Below are 20,098 nucleotides of genomic sequence, written 5' to 3' on the forward strand. Positions count from 1 at the left end.
GTGCTTCTTAATTCTGTATGTGGTGATCATGTCTCATCGAGCTCTTGTCTTCTTGTCTAGTCAAAAGATCTTCTTAAGTGCTTCTTAAGTGCTTAAACTGCTTAAACACTTAAAACTTCTTAAAAGCATCATTATTTTAGGAGCACATGTCGTCGAAATGACAACAAAACCAATGAGCTAACCAGCCACTTGCCCTGAGAAGCAACTCCTGCCTCTCTTCTACACTGTATGAAGCTTTATAAATACGCTATATGAAGCTTAACAGCTTATGTGGGAAGCTGACTATGTGGGCGAGGAGTCACAATAACGTGGCTGAAGTATGTTGACCAAACCACACACTTGAAAATGAAGGGACGACGACGTATCGGTCCGTCCTGGACCATTCTCAAGTCGATTATGAGACACAATCGACTTGAGAATGGTCCAGGACGGACCGAAACGTCTTCGTCTCTTCATTTTCTAGTGTGTGGTCTGGTCAACTATGCGGGGGGCTATGACCCCTATGACGCGTGACCTCCGGGGGCATACAAGGCATGAAGGGCAGTAGTCAGCACACACACACTTGGAGTGGACTCTGGGGATGGACTCAAGAACGCAGAATATGGGTTAAATAATTGACTTTCCGAGCCTATGGAATTCTCCCTCCACGTTTGATTTAAATAAAGACTCGTGGGAGTATAAAGGTCACTATACGTGGCCAGGGCACTATACGTGGCCAGGTCACTACACGTGGCCAGGTCACTATACGTGGCCAGGTCACTATATGTGGCCAGGTCACTATATGTGGCCAGGTCACTACACGTGGCCAGGTCACTACACGTGGCCAGGTCACTATATGTGGCCAGGTCACTACACGTGGCCAGGTCACTACACGTGGCCAGGTCACTACACGTGGCCAGGTCACTACACGTGGCCAGGTCACTACACGTGGCCAGGTCACTACACGTGGCCAGGTCACTACACGTGGCCAGGTCACTACACGTGGCCAGGTCACTATACGTGGCCAGGTCACTATATGTGGCCAGGTCACTATATGTGGCCAGTACACTATATGTGGCCAGGTCACTATACGTGGCAAGGTCACTATATGTGGCCAGGTCACTATACGTGGCCAGGTCACTACACGTGGCCAGGTCACTATACGTGGCCAGGTCACTATACGTGGCCATGTCACTATATGTGGCCAGGTCACTATATGTGGCCAGGTCACTATATGTGGCCAGGTCACTATACGTGGCAAGGTCACTATATGTGGCCAGGTCACTATATGTGGCCAGGTCACTATGTGTCCAGGTCACTATATGTGGCCAGGTCACTATACGTGGCAAGGTCACTATATGTGGCCAGGTCACTACACGTGGCCAGGTCACTATACGTGGCCAGGTCACTATACGTGGCCATGTCACTATATGTGGCCAGGTCACTATACGTGGCCATGTCACTATATGTGGCCAGGTCACTATACGTGGCAAGGTCACTATATGTGGCCAGGTCACTATATGTGGCCAGGTCACTATATGTGGCCAGGTCACTATATGTGGCCAGGTCACTATATGTGGCCAGGTCACTATACGTGGCAAGGTCACTATATGTGGCCAGGTCACTATATGTGGCCATGTCACTATATGTGGCCAGGTCACTATACGTGGCAAGGTCACTATATGTGGCCAGGTCACTATACGTAACAAGGTCACTATATGTGGCCAGGTCACTATACGTGGCCAGGTCACTATACGTGGCCAGGTCACTATATGTGGCCAGGTCACTATATGTGGCCAGGTCACTATATGTGGCCAGGTCACTATATGTGGCCAGGTCACTATACGTGGCCAGGTCACTATACGTGGCAAGGTCACTATACGTGGCCAGGTCACTATATGTGGCCAGGTCACTACACGTGGCCAGGTCACTATATGTGGCCAGGTCACTATATGTGGCCAGGTCACTATATGTGGCCAGGTCACTACACGTGGCCAGATCACTACACGTGGCCAGGTCACTATATGTGGCCAGGTCACTACACGTGGCCAGGTCACTATACGTGGCCAGGACACTATACGTGGCAAGGTCACTATACGTGGCCAGGTCACTATATGTGGCCAGGTCACTACACGTGGCCAGGTCACCATATGTGGCCAGGTCACTATATGTGGCCAGGTCACTACACGTGGCCAGGTCACTACACGTGGCCAGGTCACTATATGTGGCCAGGTCACTACACGTGGCCAGGTCACTATACGTGGCCAGGCCACTACACGTGGCCAGGACACTACACGTGGCCAGGTCACTATATGTGGCCAGGTCACTACACGTGGCCAGGTCACTATACGTGGCCAGGACACTACACGTGGCCAGGACACTACACGTGGCCAGGACACTACACGTGGCCAGGTCACTACACGTGGCCAGGTCACTATATGTGGCCAGGTCACTACACGTGGCCAGGTCACTATACGTGGCCAGGACACTACACGTGGCCAGGACACTACACGTGGCCAGGACACTACACGTGGCCAGGACACTACACGTGGCCAGGACACTACACGTGGCCAGGACACTACACGTGGCCAGGACACTACACGTGGCCAGGACACTACACGTGGCCAGGACACTACACGTGGCCAGGACACTACACGTGGCCAGGTCACTACACGTGGCCAGGTCACTACACGTGGCCAGGACACTACACGTGGCCAGGACACTACACGTGGCCAGGTCACTACACGTGGCCAGGTCACTACACGTGGCCAGGTCACTACACGTGGCCAGGTCACTACACGTGGCCAGGTCACTACACGTGGCCAGGACACTACACGTTGCCAAGTCACTACACGTGGCCAGGTCACTACACGTGGCAAGGACACTACACGTGGCCAGGTCACTACACGTGGCCAGGTCACTACACGTGGCCAGGTCACTACACGTGGCCAGGACACTACACGTGGCCAGGACACTACACGTGGCCAGGTCACTACACGTGGCGAGGAAAGAGAGAGGACTCATGACCAGCAGACGCACGCACGCATGCACGCACCCTCAGTCAAATTGTCGTCAATTCAAAATTGTCAATATTGTCAAATTGGTCAAATTGTCAAATTGGACGGTCAAATTGGACGGGAGAAGGAACAGGCGAGACAGACACGCAACTACCCCCCCCCCCATCAACCCGCGTCAACTTTAACATAAAACGCCTCCCCAAAAAAAATACAAAAATAAACGCATCCCGAGACCTCGATACGGAACGCCAAAATTAATAGATCCTGAAATCCGTCCGGATCTCTGTCTCTCCCCCTGTGATTTAAACCGAATTCGAAACCAATTGGAACCCGACACTCGTGACAAATGTGGCCGCGGCAAGGTATTGGACCCGTAATGGGATTTAATTGCACATATGTGGCATTTCACGACGTGCGCGGCCCACCACACGATCGACCCCCACACACACACATCTCCATAACCCAAAATCCCCCATAAATTTAGTTTTGACTCATTAAAATCCTAATATGGACACGGACAAAATTACATATAAGTAATATACATATACATCTGTTAATACATATAAAATCCGGCCAAGAAAGGGGAACAAACAGAGATAAATTTAGTATTGGTGAGGTACTTGGGTCGAAGATAATAGTATAAGCGGGTAAACCTTGCCTGCCGACCTCCCAACTCCCTCCTCCCTGGGGACGCCGAGGCGCGAGAGAGGAGAATCTAAATCCCCTCCACAGCTGGACACTCCGCCTTATGGGATTACATTCCTTTGGAGATGGGATTATATTGAGCAAGAAGGATTGTGTTTATGGGCCATTGTAATTCTTTTTCTCCCCTCCTCGTGGATTGTAGCCGCCCGCCAAGTGATTGTATGTACCAGATACGTGGAAAACAAGTGACACATCTCTCCCGGGCCGCCTCTCCGATGATCGTGTCGGAAACAAACGAGCAGCGTTAGCTAACGGGAGGAAAGAAGCGGCCGTCCAATCAAGCCGTGAGGGCGAGGCTAGAGGAGGGAGCGCGCCCAACTTGGCCAAGAGATTACTAACAAGTGCGGCTCAACTCTTGCCCGCCTGCGGCCACCACCACTACGCCAGCCACCTGCCCCCCAGCCTCGCCCGCACGCTGTAGGGGGCTGGGGGGAAGGCAGACAGTAAGGCGGACAGTAAGGTAGACAGGAAGTAAGGCAGACAGGAAGTAAGGCAGACAGGAAGTAAGGCGGACAGGAAGTAAGGCGGACAGGAAGTAAGGCAGACAGTAAGGCGGACAGTAAGGTAGACAGGAAGTAAGGCAGACAGTAAGGCGGACAGTAAGGTAGACAGGAAGTAAGGCAGACACGAAGGTAGACAGGAAGTAAGGCAGACAGGAAGTAAGGCAGACAGGAAGTAAGGCAGACAGTAAGGCAGACAGTAAGGCAGACAGTAAGGCAGACAGTAAGGCAGACAGTAAGGCAGACAGTAAGGCAGACAGGAAGTAAGGTAGACAGGAAGTAAGGCAGACAGTAAGGCAGACAGTAAGGCAGACAGTAAGGCAGACAGTAAGGCAGACAGTAAGGCAGACAGTAAGGCAGACAGTAAGGCAGACAGTAAGGCAGACAGTAAGGCAGACAGTAAGGCAGACAGTAAGGCAGACAGTAAGGCAGACATGAAGCAAGGCAGACAGGAAGCAAGGCAGACAGGAAGTAAGGCAGACATAAAGGCAGACAGGAAGTAAGGCAGACAGGAAATAAAGCAGACATAAAGGCAGACAGGAAGTAAGGCAGACATAAAGGCAGACAGGAAGTAAGGCAGACAGGAAATAAAGCAGACATAAAGGCACACAGGAAGTAAGGCAGACAAATGCAGACAGGAAATAAAGCAGACATAAAGGCAGACAAAGGCAGACAGGAAATAAAGCAGACATAAAGGCAGACAGGAAGTAAGGCAGACAAAGGCAGACAGGAAATAAAGCAGACATAAAGGCAGACAGGAAGTAAAGCAGACATAAAGGCAGACAGGAAGTAAAGCAGACATAAAGGCAGACAGATAGTAAAGCAGACATAAAGGCAGACAGATAGTAAAGCAGACATAAAGGCAGACATATAGTAAAGCAGACATAAAGGCAGACAGATAGTAAAGCAGACATAAAGGCAGACAGATAGTAAAGCAGACATAAAGGCAGACAGATAGTAAAGCAGACATAAAGGCAGACATATAGTAAAGCAGACATAAAGGCAGACATATAGTAAAGCAGACATAAAGGCAGACATATAGTAAAGCAGACATAAAGGCAGACAGATAGTAAAGCAGACATAAAGGCAGACATATAGTAAAGCAGACATAAAGGCAGACAGATAGTAAAGCAGACATAAAGCCAGAACATCCGAGCTGACAAATCAGTTTAATCAAAATAAATTCACTTCAACGTCTAATTTTGAATGGAAGATCTACCGACATGATGTACATCAACAATGTATATTTTACAACAAACCCATTACATTACGCCAGGAGCCGGTCAATGTAATGACCATTATGTCACACTCTTGCTGTTTAAGATTCGCTACCTGGAACAATGAGTTCCAAGTAGCACGGGCTATGGCGACCCCGTAGACCTATGTCACACTGAAGACTGTAAACAACACAAGACTACTGCCCCGCCACACCAGCAGGGTAATATAGACATCTGGTCAATACTCCACCGTTGGTGACAAGTTGTGAACACTAGGAACATCGCTAGTGTTGTGGAACACATTACCGGGTAAAATAGAGGTGGGATCACTGGATTGTTTCAAGCGTAGGTTAGACATGTGTATGAATGTTTGGGTGGATATAAATAGGAGCCGTCTCGGTAAGCCAATAGGCCTTCTGCAGCTCCCTTTATTATCCTTCCTATGTTAAATCCAAACAATTACCAATCAAAGCGAAACGCCTAGACCTACCCTAGGCCTAATTACGTAAAACATTTATAATGTATAATTTGCTCGTCAGAAAATGTTTATTACACAGTAAAGAAAATATTATGAATGTGTCTTTGGGGACCACAGTTTGTATAAGTAATGTGTTGTCAAATGATCAGGAATACATTACAATACAATACACTTGTATTGCAAGTAATACAATTACAAATGTATTACTTGCAATACATTTGCAAGTATTGTAAAATGTTTTAGTTTAAACTGAAAATGAGGCCGGGTGTCCAAGTGTATGTTGTGCACAACCCATCCTCCGAAATGCCACTACGTTTTAATACTAAGTGTAATAAGTACATTTCCTGACTGGCATACATAGTACATAATTGCACTTATCGGGCTGTTACATTTACCTCCCCATTAATTCACCTCGTTTTCTGTTAAGACACTCAGAATTTTAGGAGGAAAATTTTAAAGTTCAGTTTGCTATGCACAAGTTTTAAATATCAGGAATTTCATTCCTGATATTTAAACAACAAGAACAGCCTTCGTGCCTGATACTGTGTACAGTTTCGCCGCGGAGTAAAGTGATATCGAGCTAGGAAAGTGTGACCAACTTCCAATGGATTCCCTCTCATGTTGAAATGTGTAAAAACAGACGAGCAGATGTGGTTGCTGCCGACGGGGTCTTGAAGGAGACCATCATGAAACCCCTCGATTCGGGATCTTGGAAATGAATCAAGGGGTTTCATTTTCAAGATCCCGAATCAAGGGGTTTCATCAGACATCACCATAACAAGGTAACCCAGGAAGTCTCTGAATCACAGCCGACCATCTCATACCTGCCTGATACCTGGTTGATTGGGTTCTGGGAGTTCTTCTACTCCCCAAACCCAGCCCGAGGCCAGGCTTGACTTGTGAGAGCTTGGTTCAACAGGCTATTGCTTGGAGCTGCCCGCAGGCCCACATATAAACCACAGCCCGGTTGGTCCGGTACTCCTTGAAGAAAACCATCAAGTTTTCTTAAGCATTATGGACGAAAAGCGGTGGCGGCCGAAGGAGGGACTCGGTAAATCCAAGTACTCGTCTTGGCTGCAAGTACCCGTGATGAGATTACGAATGGATACAACAGCTAAGCAGTGAAGTTGCAAAACTTGCAGCACGAGTGAAAGACATCGTTTGGCCCACTACCTGAAGGCTTGTGCCCATCTAAGACACTACAAATGTCTCAGATGGGCACAATCGTACAATGTGTGCTCACTCACACAATGATTGACCCTGCCCATAAAACTCTCCCTCTGGGGGGAGACATTTAATGAATTCAGCCAGACAAGAAACGCCATGTCACGTCACCAAGATAAAGTTTGATGGCTAGCCAATAGCTGCTAGGCTATTGTGTGCTGTAAATACTAGAGCCAATAGCTGCTAGGCTATTGTGTGCTGTAAATACTAGAGCCAATAGCTGCTAGGCTATTGTCTGCTGTAAATACTAGAGCACCAGCTGAGGTAGACACCACCAGCGGCCGAGCACCAGCTGAGGTAGACACCACCAGCGGCCGAGCACCAGCTGAGGTAGACACCACCAGCGGCCGAGCACCAGCTGAGGTAGACACCACCAGCGGCCGAGCACCAGCTGAGGTAGACACCACCAGCGGCCGAGCACCAGCTGAGGTAGACACCACCAGCGGCCGAGCACCAGCTGAGGTAGACACCACCAGCGGCCGAGCACCAGCTGAGGTAGACACCACCAGCGGCCGAGCACCAGCTGAGGCAGACACCACCAGCGGCCGAGCACCAGCTGAGGTAGACACCACCAGCGGCCGAGCACCAGCTGAGGTAGACATCACCAGCGGCCGAGCACCAGCTGAGGTAGACACCACCAGCGGCCGAGCACCAGCTGAGGTAGACACCACCAGCGGCCGAGCACCAGCTGAGGTAGACACCACCAGCGGCCGAGCACCAGCTGAGGTAGACACCACCAGCGGCCGAGCACCAGCTGAGGCAGACACCACCAGCGGCCGAGCACCAGCTGAGGCAGACACCACCAGCGGCCGAGCACCAGCTGAGGCAGACACCACCAGCGGCCGAGCACCAGCTGAGGCAGACACCACCAGCGGCCGAGTACCAGCTGAGACAGACACTACCAGCGGCCGAGCACCAGCTGAGGCAGACACTACCAGCGGCCGAGCACCAGCTGAGGCAGACACCACCAGCGGCCGAGCACCAGCTGAGACAGACACCACCAGCGGCCGAGCACCAGCTGAGACAGACACCACCAGCGGCCGAGCACCAGCTGAGGCAGACACCACCAGCGGCCGAGCACCAGCTGAGACAGACACCACCAGCGGCCGAGCACCAGCTGAGGCAGACACTACCAGCGGCCGAGCACCTCCGGCTGGTGCTGGCCTGCTCTCAACAGCCAAAATATATGATAAAGGATAAAGATAAAAGATAGGAAAAGATAAAACTATCTCCGGACCACACAAAAATGTATAATAAGAATTTCAAAGTGATGGAGGTAATTATGGTAAAATATTCAGTCAAAATATATATATATATATATATATATATATATATATATATATATATATATATATATATATATATATATATATATATATATATATATATATATATACACACATATATAATATAATTTCTCCAGGCGTTAGCTGCACTGTCCACTCGAATTGCAAATAGGATTGGCAACGCTGGTACTGATGACACATATTTAAACAGATTGACAAGGGCGCCACCACAACACTGGCGGCCGCGGTGAGAACCATTTTACATAATTGGTTTGTGAGGGATGAGGCTCCTGGGAGGACAGTAGCAGGGGATAGGGGGGGTTGACAGGGAGGGTAGAGGGGTGGACAGGGAAGGGTGGGGGGGGGGGGAGTTGACAGGGAGGGGGGGGGTGATTGATACTCGTTACCTCTGCCTCCTTTAAGCACACACAGCCCAGCGGACAGGGTTCTGGGGTCGTATTCCTATGGGCCCGGGTTGGAATCCCGGTCGTGGCAGAAACAAAGGTTCTTTCGCCTGATACCTTTGTTCACCTAGCAGTAAATGGGTACCTAGTGGCTGCATCCTCTGTGTGCGTGTGTGAGAAATGTGTAGGAGATATAATAGAGGATAAAATAGGTCGGGAGTCATTAGGTACATTAGAAACCGATGGTTAATAAGGCGGGGTTACCAAAGAGCCAAAGCTCAACCCCCGCAAGCACAATTATGTGAGTGAGTACAGGTACACAAATATGTATAGGTGAGTACACACACACACAGGCTGCGTGAAATGCACCTCACGACACCGGAAGACAGAAGAGTAAGAGGAGACATGATCACTACCTACAAAATTCTCAGAGGAATTGACAGGGTAGATAAGGATAACCTCTTTAACACGGGTGGTACGCGAACAAGGGGACACAGGTGGAAACTGAGTACCCAAATGAGCCACAGGGACGTTAGAAAGAACTTTTTCAGTGTCAGAGTAGTTAACAGATGGAATGCATTAGGCAGTAATGTGGTAGAGGCTGACTCCATACACAGTTTCACGTGTAGATATGATAGAGCCCAATAGGCTCGGGAACCTGTACACCAGTTGATTGACGGTTGAGAGGGGGGACCATAGAGCCAGAACTCAACCCCCGCAAGTACAAATAAGTGAGTACACACACACTCTCTACCTTCCCCTATGCTGTATTCTATAAAATGACCCCCTTGAATACTCGACTACAACAATACACCCTACAACACTACTAACTACAATAATATACCCAAAAACACAACTCCCTTCAATGCTACACCCTACACAGCACTACACCCTATAACACATTACGCTACACCCTAGAATGCAACACCCAACGGGTCTACACCCTTCAATGATGCTACATACTACAGCACTACACCCTACAATGCTACACCTCATGATCCTACAGCACTACACCCTACAATACCACCCCCTACCATGCAACTCCCAACGGCACTACAGCCCTACACTGCTACACCCTACAGCACTACCCTCCCCCTACAAGGACCAACAATAACTGTACACCGTTGCCAATCCACTAAAGTAGCCTACATTTCCCGGGACCAATTTGAAGCGTGAAATACAAGGGAGACAACATGAGGTAATTATGAGCGCCTGTGACGACACCCTGGGAGGAGTGAGGCGTCAACCCTTTGTGGCACCAGCGCTCACCTCATAATTACTATGGGAGGCGCCCTGGTACGTGGGAGAGGCTACGTGTGGCGGCGTGAGGCTACGTGAGGCTGCGTGTGGCGGCCGTAAGGCGGAGGCGTGTGTGGACATGTTTAGAGGGATGGAAGCTATGTATTATCGCAGTAACAATGGGAAAGTCTGTCTAAAGCAATAGTTTATCAACTCAGAAATATCTGTATATAAATGGAGTAAGGAAAAAGAATTAAATTCTGTGGATAGCTGAAGCCAGAGTCAAATCTTGAAGAGTTTTTTCAATTATATCGAATTTAGAGAGTCCCGGGTCGTTGTTTTAGATTCAGCTACTTGGAACCAAAAGTTTCAAGTAGCACGGGCTATGGTGAGCCCGTAGTGGACTGTCCGTGTATTTACAAGAGAAGTTGACAATCTGCCTGCAGCTTAACAGATTGATGGAAGTGCCGAAGACGTCAACTAGATTGATGAAAGAGGAAATAATTAAACAAATACAAATATTGGTCTAACACATCCTCATGACCAGACGAAGTTATTGGAGAGGAACTAAAAGAATGTAATGATTAGCTGTGCCAACCCTCCTCCAGGATAAGCACCTCCAAAGGATACCTGATCAACCAGGCTGTGACTCATACGTCAGGCTGCGAGCAGCCGCGTCCAACAGCCTGGTTGATCAGTCCAGCAACCAGGAGGCCTGGTCGACGACCGGGCCGCGGGGACGCTAAGCCCCGGAAGCACCTCAAGGTAACCTCAAGGTCAAGGTAGGCAAGGTAACCCTGTCTTGCAAATTTAGCAAATCATTATAGTCAAGCAGAGTACCGGAATATGCAGGGTTGTAAATGTGGTCCCCATTAGTTTGTTGTTTATAGTCAGCTTGCCTTTTTTGTCAATTCAAAAATTCGCCAGAATGCCTTGAACTTTGCCAGCCTCTGTATCTTCTTTCCTCTAATGTGATCAAGCTGAGTTTCCAAGTTTTTCACTGTCGGCAACACCTCCCAGACTCTCCTCCATCAGCAACACAACCTAACCCTCCCCCCCCCCCCTTTCAGCAACACTCCCCCCCCATACTCCTCCCCTTGTTAGCAACATCCCCCCAGAACTCCATCCTCCCCTTTAGCATCAGCCCCAGACTTTCCCACCGCCAGAAGCATCCATTTAACTCCCCCCCCCCCTTCCCCGCACCGCTTGGGCTGGACGGTAGAGCGACGGTCTCACTTCATGCAGGTCGGCGTTCAATCCCCGACCGTCTAAGTAGCTGGACACCATTCCTCCCACCTCCCCCCCCCTGTTCAATCCCAAAAATCTTATCCTGACCCCTTCCAAGTGCTATAATAGTTGTAATGACTTGGCGCTTTCCCTGATAATTCCCCTCCTCCCCCTCTCACCCCCCCCCCAAGGCTCCTCCCTCCGTCAGCAGCACCTCCAGACTCCCTGGTGCAGGAAATTGTCCTGGAAGACCTTAGGGACTCCGCCCCCGCTACATAAACTCCAGCAATTATCCCAATCATTCTTATTGTTCGCTATATAAGCGCGTCTCTTGTTTACACTGGCACTGTTGCCAAGTTATCCGCACAGCTGCTTTAAAAGTCCCGTAGATAACGCATTATCCATGTCCTTAAAGTATTAACAATGAAATTTTAACCATTCCTGTGCTCCGTCTCTCAGATTTTGGGCCAAGAAGCTTTAATAATAGATTGCGAGGCGTTCGAGAAGTCTAAACAATTGGGGATCATAATCCTGGTCGTAGGCGTTCCTCCCTCACGCGCCGGTACAACATTTCCATAATAACATAATCAGGATTGTAATAACACTATCGTATTGGTCATCGGAGACTTACAAAGCGAATATGAAAATAGTATTTTCTGGACGCTCTGCTGATGGGCGTGATAGAGGGGGGAGAACAACGAATCGGATTTCATGTAAATTCTTTGCTTGTTTCTTATTGGCTTATATCGTGTCCAATTGTCCAGTCTGGGGACGGTCATAGCACATAAAATTGCTGGAAATGAGAACATCTTGCGCTGATAAACAATTCATAACATTGTTTGTGCTGGATATATATAAACATATGTTTTAAAATCCATTAGCAGCAGTCACGATATAACCTGTTGTATATAAAACAAATAAATAAATATGCTGTACTATTTAAGAATACAAAATAATTCTTCAATATACTTTGATATGGATTATATCCAGTGCGAAGCCAAGTCCAGAGGCAGGGATTGGGAGAGGTTGGTGTGTGTTGTCAGTACACAAGCGAGGGGTCGGCAGTCAGCGACGGGCCACGTTATGCATACACTATGCTCCTTGACCCATTATACATACACTAGGCTCCTTGACCCAACGCCCTACACCACTACGCACAAACGCTCTACCGTGATGGAATTATTTATAATATTTATCATCTCGTGTGTGTGTATACATATATGGTGGGCTTATATCGATGTCCTCTTCCCCCCCAAGGTTGCATTACTGACCCTACCCAGGATTCAACTCACCAACAGGCTATAGCTCCTGGGTACCTACTGCTAGGTGAACAGAGGCATTAGGTGATAGGAAACGCGCCCAACCAGCATTTGTGCAGCTCTGTTGAAATTTCATTGTTTCTCCGTCAGCATAACATGTTCACCTGATGTTGGGCTAGAAATAATTACGAAGCCATAATAAACTTACGGGTTGGTTACAACTTGAACTAATAGGTTCTATAGGTAAATAGGCACATTTACCCATTGGTAAATAGTGCCCCCAGAACACTCTGGGGGGGGGAAGTGTTATACGTTCTATAACTCCAGTTAATAAAGGAAATGTAGTTATGTGTTGATTTATCTACAGGTGACGGATCTCCCAATCCTGAGCACTCCAGGTGCAAACTCTGTGAGCAGGAACTGCGGCATGATCTCCCACACTACATTACCGAATGCCCAGTTATTAGACCTTTCAGACCAGTTGGTATGAGGTACCTGGAGCTTTGCAATTACTTTATTCACTCTCGTGTTCTTGAAGATATCCTCACAGTGTGCCCAAAATTTCCCAGTGCAGGCTACTAAATATATGGCCCTGTATGACTAACCATCCTGCGAGATGGGGACTTTTATTACCACTGCTACTTTATTCACTCTTGTGTTGATGATATCCTCAAAATGCATCCGGAGTCTGCTAGTGCAGACTGCCTATCACATGCCTCTGTATGACTAACCATCCTGTGTGATGGGGATTTTTTAGCATCACCTAGTTAGTTTTTTTGACACACTGTACTCCACTGCATATAGTTTAGGGCAGCTGCACAAACGCAGATGTACTTCATGTATTAGTTAGTTTAGTTCATTTATTATGCACCCCATACCCATCTTGTGGGCGGTAGTGGAAAGGGTTACAGAGGCACATAATGGGCTCAGGGACTGAACCCCACAATTCATTTAGCTAAGCAAGTTACAATCTTGATGAGCTAGTTACAAAATTCAATATAAGTCATCACATCAACAATGGGTTCGAGATCGACCTCAAGTACAGGTTCTAAATTAAAAAAAAAGACGTTTTCGGCAGAAATGGCAGTAACGTGAGTAGTGTTTTACCCCTTTTTGTATTAACAAGCTTCCTGGGCCCAAGGAATGTGCTGTTGCCCTATTCTGTATGAAAAATTACACAGTGTAGAAAAGTAAGTAATTATCAAAAGAAGACACCAAACCGGGAAGGCTATGCAGTGTAGATAAAAAAAACTAGCTATAAGTTCATCTAATATCCCCATCTCACAGGACAACCAGTCATACATGGAATCAGGAGAGAACATGAAATGTAAGACTGATCTATTAGCCTCCACTAGCAAAATCTGGGTACAGCACAAGAATATCTTCCAATATTCCTGAGTGTTTGAAGTAATTACAGAGCTCAAAGTACCTCATACTATTTGGTCAGAAAATCACCGATAACAGGGTAATCACAGATATAGTTCACAGCTCTTGTTCACATAGTTTACAATTGGAATGTTCACCATTGGGGGGGAGGAGTTCATTACCTGCAGCCACCTGCCAAAGATATCAATATCCCAGCCTAATTCTGGCAATTACAATGTCACACTGTCTAGTGGATGTTTTATGCTGCCCGTACATATAATTCTCCTTTCTAAACATGTTTTCTAAACAAAACCAACCAACCAGGTAACCAGATACCAGGTACCAGGTACCAGGTATGTCATATATAGCTCTTTATACTCAGCCCGACTCGTACCAGTCCCGCAGCCACACCAAATTAAAACTACTATGTGTAAATTTTATCAACATTAAACTGCGAATGCTAGAAAACAATTTGTCAGAAATATCAAATAATTTGTCGGTTACTCCCTTGGGAAGGGCTAACGGGCCTCCCGTCTCCGACAATGGGAAATAAACGTGGGTAAAATCAATACATGGTTTTGTTACAAATAAATCCGCTCTTACTAACCTCACATTTTGGGGGGAAACTGTAACCAACTACATAAACGTAGGACCTCCAGTAGACGTAGCATATATATATATATATATATATATATATATATATATATATATATATATATATATATATATATATATATTATGGCCTTCTCTGGCTTTCGTTAAGGTACCACGTTAAAGACTGGTAAGGAAATTACAAGAGCATAGAATAAATGGTAAAATGCTATAATGCATCAAACAATGGTTAAAACAAACGAAATAAAAGGTCGCCCTAAATGGAAACGAATCTGTAAAAATATGACGAGTGGGGTGCCGGAAGAATCCATTTTGGGAACATCCATTTTTGTCACACACATCAGTGACAGATTACAATATTACAAACCACATCCTACAATTTGCAGATGATACTAAGATCTACAGTAAAGTAGGAAGCGAAAAAAAAGAGTGCTGAGGCACTAGAAAGGAATCTACATGTATGCTTCAAGTGGTTATAAGTCTCCTCAACGCTTTTCAATAATGATAAATACAAGACCTTGCATGTAGTGCATAACAATGCACATTACAACTGTCATAACACTACCAAGCAGCAGACTGATGATGAAAAGCACTTAAGAATTAAAATCCAACAGTGGCTGAAAGTAACACAACAAGTGTGAGCTGCAGTAAAAAAAAAGGTAACCAAGGCTTACGAATAGTCACAAGAACATCTTGCCTTAAAGGGAAATAAAGTGGCTAGTCATCTGCATAAATCTCTGGTACGCCCACCACCTACACTAAATCCAAGTATGGAGTCCTTCCTTTACAAATGACACATTTGCCCAGCAGAAAGTTCAGAGCTACAAAAATCATGCCCGAACCCTCATACCATGGACGGTTGAGAGCCACAGGACTAAACACTACAGATCAGACATGACAGGGCTGATCTCATCGATACTTTTAAAATACTGAGCAAATTGGAGGACATTAATCCAGACCGCTCTTTAAAAGGTCAAATGTTACGCATACAAGGGGGCAGCAGCTTCTAACTCAACAATCCATAATGCCACATTCAACTGGAAAAAAATCCTCAGGAACAATAGGGAAACCTCTGACAAGCCACCGGCTTCCTGTACCCGTTGAGGCCTCAAGATGGTAGCCCTCGAGTAAATTCAATGTATTTTTGCACTTTCTTACAATGTACCTGTAAACATTTTTAATTTTGCTAGAAATTACCTACTTAAAATTATGTTAACGTTTGGGGCAGATCCTTAATCTATGCGTGCTAGTGGCTTTACAAGAATGTAAAACTTCAAGTCTCTGTACTCTACTAAGCCCAATGTATCTTCTTGTATATAAATAAATAAAATAAATAAATTCAAATCAATACTGTCAGTTTTCTATTGTCATCCATAAAAAAGACGGTTTTCTGTGAAATGCAAGTGGAAACGTAAGGCACAGAAAACTATTTGGATATACTAAAGCAGTTCTGCTAACTCCTAATTGTCTTTATCATTAAAGAATATACTCGTGTTCGTGGAGATATAACAGATACCTGAAAATATATATTCCTTTCTACAGAGTAATTGCTACTAAAGATTGGTGCGGAAAGCCGCCGACACTATTGTAATACAGCTTTTTTTCAATAACTGGGCAAGACGGATTGGCACAGAAAAACAAAATACGCAATATTCTGTCACATCCCTGAAAATATTTTACTTTTGCACATAATTGTTTCTAGATTTCAGAATATATTTTATATTTAATATTGGAAGACATAACAATCCGTCTATATGGCGGATTATCGAGTGTAGATCAAAGGCTATGAGGTCATCTAATATCCTTATCTTTATTTTATTTAGATTTATTTATTTTTTTATTTATATAAGAGTTCTTACATTCTTGCAAAGCCACGCGCATAGCGTTTCGGGCAGGTCCTTAATCCTAATTTTCCTCGGAATACGACCCGCCAAATCATTTATCAACCAGGGACCCATTCACTGCTGGGGGGAACAGGGGCTACGGTTAAGGATTGGCGCCCAGTCAATCCTGCCCGGTCAGGATACGAACCCAGGCCAACGCGCTCGTGAAGCACCAGGCGAGTGACTTACCACTCGCCACGGGGATCTAACAGAATGGTTAGTCAAACATGGGACTAGGAGAGAACATGAACTGTGAGTCTAATCTATTAGCTTGCATTAGCAAACTCTGGGTAGAGCACAATAATATCTTCCAATATTCGTGAGTCTCTGAAACAGAGCTCAAATGATCTCATACCATTTGGTCTGAAATCACTGATAACAGGGCAGTCAGATATAGTGTTGGAGTGTGCCTTAGCAGTTGTTCACATAGTTTACAATTGGAATGTTCACCATTGGGGGAATCATAACCTGTTGTCACCTGCTATAAGTATCGATGTCCTAGTCTTATTCTGTGAATTACAGCGTCACACTGTCTTGTGGATGTTTTATGCTGTCCGTATGTATAGTTCTCATGCAGGATGAGTCGCAATAATGTGGCTGAAGATATGATGGCCAAACCACACATCAGAAAAAAAAATGACGAGGTTTCGGTCGATCACGCGACTTGATAATGGTCCTGGATGGACTGAAACGTCGGCGTTTCTTAATTTTCTGATGTGTGGTTTGGTCATCATATAGTTCTCAGTCCTAAACATTATTCTTTATTCTCGTGCTTTTTACCCTTTTGAGCGTCAGCGACTGCTCTTCTGTCATCGCTAATTTCTGGAACTAGTGTGGTCTTTACAACAGGCTGGAATACCTAGGTCTAGCTCAATTTCAGGCTTATAATCAAAAAACTTTAGCAGCCTTGTCTATATCATGCCGAACAATACCTTTGTGGGTATTCATACAAATAAGACTGAAATTCTTCCTCTATGTATTAATTATGTTGTTTATAACAAATAATGTATCTATTTTGCATGTTGGGTTTAAGTTTTCTCAGTGCAGTAGTGGCAACTTATAGTGCAACTGTGTATGGAGCTAAACCTAGTGCGAGCTAATTACTAGTGAGTTCAGTCTCACACTAGTAATCTATATATATCTGTTGTCTCTGCATATTCTGTACGTAATTTACTGTATGCGAAAAGCCTAGCTTATTGTCGCATGCACACTCCAATTTAAATTTTATTTCGTTATAAAGTTAGCTTATTTCAGAATAAAATTGCGCTATTTTTCACGTTCTACATTCTGCACCAACATTATGGTCCGAAAAGGTTATATTTCTCCTATATTTCTGGAACTCTAAGAGGATTTAGGTAAGAAAATAGTGAAGTCATATTTAATTGTATCGAACCCGCATCTCTATACTCGCGATTTCATTGTACAGGTTCAGATTTATCATTTTAATAATTATAAATCGGAAACTGCACAATGAAATCAAGAGTCAAGAGATGCGGGTTCGATACAATAACATATGACCTCAATATTTTCTTACCAAAAATCCTTATCAGTGTATGGATCTATGTATTGCTTGTATGTGTCTGCCATATCGGGCGAGGAGCAGGAACAGCTGTAGTATGTTAGATTTTCCAATTGGAAAAGATCATCAAGGCAAATTGGGGAGGGGTACCTTGGACAAGCTACCGGATTCCTGTCCTAGTCGAGGCCACTAGTGTTAGTGGCCCTCGGGTAGATTAAGGTAAAAAATCAGGTGAGAAGTAGGAACACTGTAGCGTTCCTCATACCGGATAAGTGGCAGGAACAGCTGCAGTGTCTAAGGTTACTACTTTATCATTTTTTTTTTTTTTTAGTGGAACAAGCTTTTTTATTTTAGTGGCACAACTTGGAATATGGTCCACTGAACCCCTCCTAGGCCCTTATTTCCCAGGATTAGGCCATAGCCAATGCCACACCCAACGCTGTGAAACTGTCCAATGCATGATTAAGTTGGCTAATAACCGATGGAATGGTTCCAGGTTCGATTCTGGGCAGGCGAGACGTATGGGCACATTTCCTTATACCTGATGCCTCGGTTCACGAAGCAGTGCATATTGGTACTTATAGCAGTTAGGCAACTGTTGTGGGTGGCTTAGTCGTTGACCTAGGTGGCTGACCCGGGCACTAAGCCAGACACTTTCCAAGTGGAGGCTGGCGTCCAGACAGCCACCTGAACCTCCTCAGAGAAAGAAACTAGCCAGCTTATTGGGACAATAAGCTTAAGCTTATTAAGGCAATAAGGACTTTAGGTATGTGCAGTTCGAAGGGAACAGTTAATCATAGTTCACGCAAGAAGCGAGGCATATACATATAAAATAAATATATATAAACTGAAGCAAACTCTAAAATACGAATACACAAGCAAGTAGCCCCCGCAGGAAATAAGTCAAGGATGGCCAGCGCTTACCTGTTCCCGGAGGACACTGGGACAGGAAGAGGAACGTTACAATGAACATTGTAGACATAACCGACAGGCAGTATGACCGTGTCAAGGTTGGTGGGTTGAGGAGGACAGGGCACAGTGCCGGGGGTGCCCAGGTGCCAGGTGGCACTAACGAGAGCACAACTTCACGAGGGCGTGGTACCCATGTCTGGCGGCTTCGCTGGTTGCCACATTACTGACCCTCACGCACCGCTCCACGGAACCACCTTTTCTACCCAGGCGCCCATTTACAAGTTAATTTAGTTAAAATTTACTTGCCTCCTTTACCCTGTAGTTAGCGGTCATTAATGTACCACACGAGAACAACCCACACCTTCCATGTTGTATTTATCTATGATTTTCATTTGCGTCGCTCCTTCAGTGCCTTGTCCGGGTCCTGCTCCACCACAGCAGGAAACAACTTGGAATATGGTCCTCTGGAATCCCTCATGGGCCCTCATTTCCCAGGATTAGGTCATAGCCAGTGCCACATACAACGCTGTGGCACTGTCCAACCCATCACCAAGGTAAGGTATGTAGCCAATATGTTGTCACCGTCGCATTCACGGAAGGCCTCCCGGGCAGGTGTTTATACCAATGACTCCCACAACCTGTGGCCTGTTTCCTTCGGCTTTGTGCCTGGGCCATCACCACCTCTTCCATCCCTGCTTACATTTGGTCAGGGAAGCCTATCCCTGGTATATTCTCATCAGGCCAGGGAGGATTGACTAGGCGCCAGTCGTTAACTGCACGCCTCTGTTCACCCAGCAGTGAATTGGTACCTGGTAGTTAAACGATTTGGCGAGTCGTATTCCAGGGAAAATAAAATTTAAGGACCTGCCCGAAACGCTATGCGGGCTAGTGGCTTTACAAGAATGTAAGAGTTGTTTCCTGCCATGCTGGCTTATCAACATGTACTGTACTGTAGGACATGGCTTTCTCATTGTGTCATCGTTTCCCTGTGTCCATCTGTGAAGAGTTGCCTCGGTGAGCAATTTAAAGCATATTGTTCACCAATTTTTATTGTCTCACATTATGCTTCAAAATGCTCTACATATTACTGGCTTTAGGCATTGTACTTGTTTTACCTAGGAATCCTCCACTGTTCTTTTATCTTAAGTACTGTGTGTACTTTTGTCTAAATAGTGCTGCATAGCCTTCCCGGCTTGGTGCCTTCTTTGATAATTACTTTTGTCTAAATAATAATAATTATAACACAGTAATATTATTATTATCTTTCTTTCT

The 20,098-nt window shown here is 45.8% G+C and overlaps 2 protein-coding genes across 2 annotated transcripts; both read right to left on the minus strand.

Annotated features, from left to right (window-relative positions):
* Positions 1–500: 500 nt before the first annotated feature.
* Positions 501–1,169, minus strand: LOC123766359 (uncharacterized). The gene has a single exon (XM_069308486.1). The coding sequence runs from the start codon at positions 1,167–1,169 to the stop codon at positions 501–503; it is 669 nt and encodes a 222-aa protein (XP_069164587.1).
* A 112-nt stretch (positions 1,170–1,281) lies between these two features.
* On the minus strand, positions 1,282–17,982 carry LOC138354332 (uncharacterized). The gene is made up of 2 exons (XM_069308487.1): positions 17,930–17,982; positions 1,282–2,251 (listed from the first exon to the last, which is right to left on the minus strand). The coding sequence occupies exons 1-2, from the start codon at positions 17,980–17,982 to the stop codon at positions 1,282–1,284; spliced, it is 1,023 nt and encodes a 340-aa protein (XP_069164588.1).
* Between the last annotated feature and the right edge of the window lie 2,116 nt (positions 17,983–20,098).

The sequence above is a fragment of the Procambarus clarkii genome, chromosome 62 (assembly GCF_040958095.1).
Source record: "Procambarus clarkii isolate CNS0578487 chromosome 62, FALCON_Pclarkii_2.0, whole genome shotgun sequence".
Classification (NCBI taxonomy): Eukaryota; Metazoa; Arthropoda; class Malacostraca; order Decapoda; family Cambaridae; genus Procambarus; species Procambarus clarkii.

What these genes read in the sequence shown, in the direction of transcription:
- LOC123766359 (XM_069308486.1), bottom strand. Translation starts at nt 1,169, where the DNA reads ATGGCCACGTATAGTGACCTGGCCACGTATAGTGACCTGGCCACGTGT.
- LOC138354332 (XM_069308487.1), bottom strand. Translation starts at nt 17,982, where the DNA reads ATGGCAGACACATACAAGCAATACATAGATCCATACACTGATAAGGAT. An exon ending in TACACTGATAAGGATTTTTG is followed by an intron (nt 2,252 to 17,929) that starts GTAAGAAAATAT and finishes GGCCACGTGTAG; the next exon opens with TGGCCTGGCCACGTATAGTG.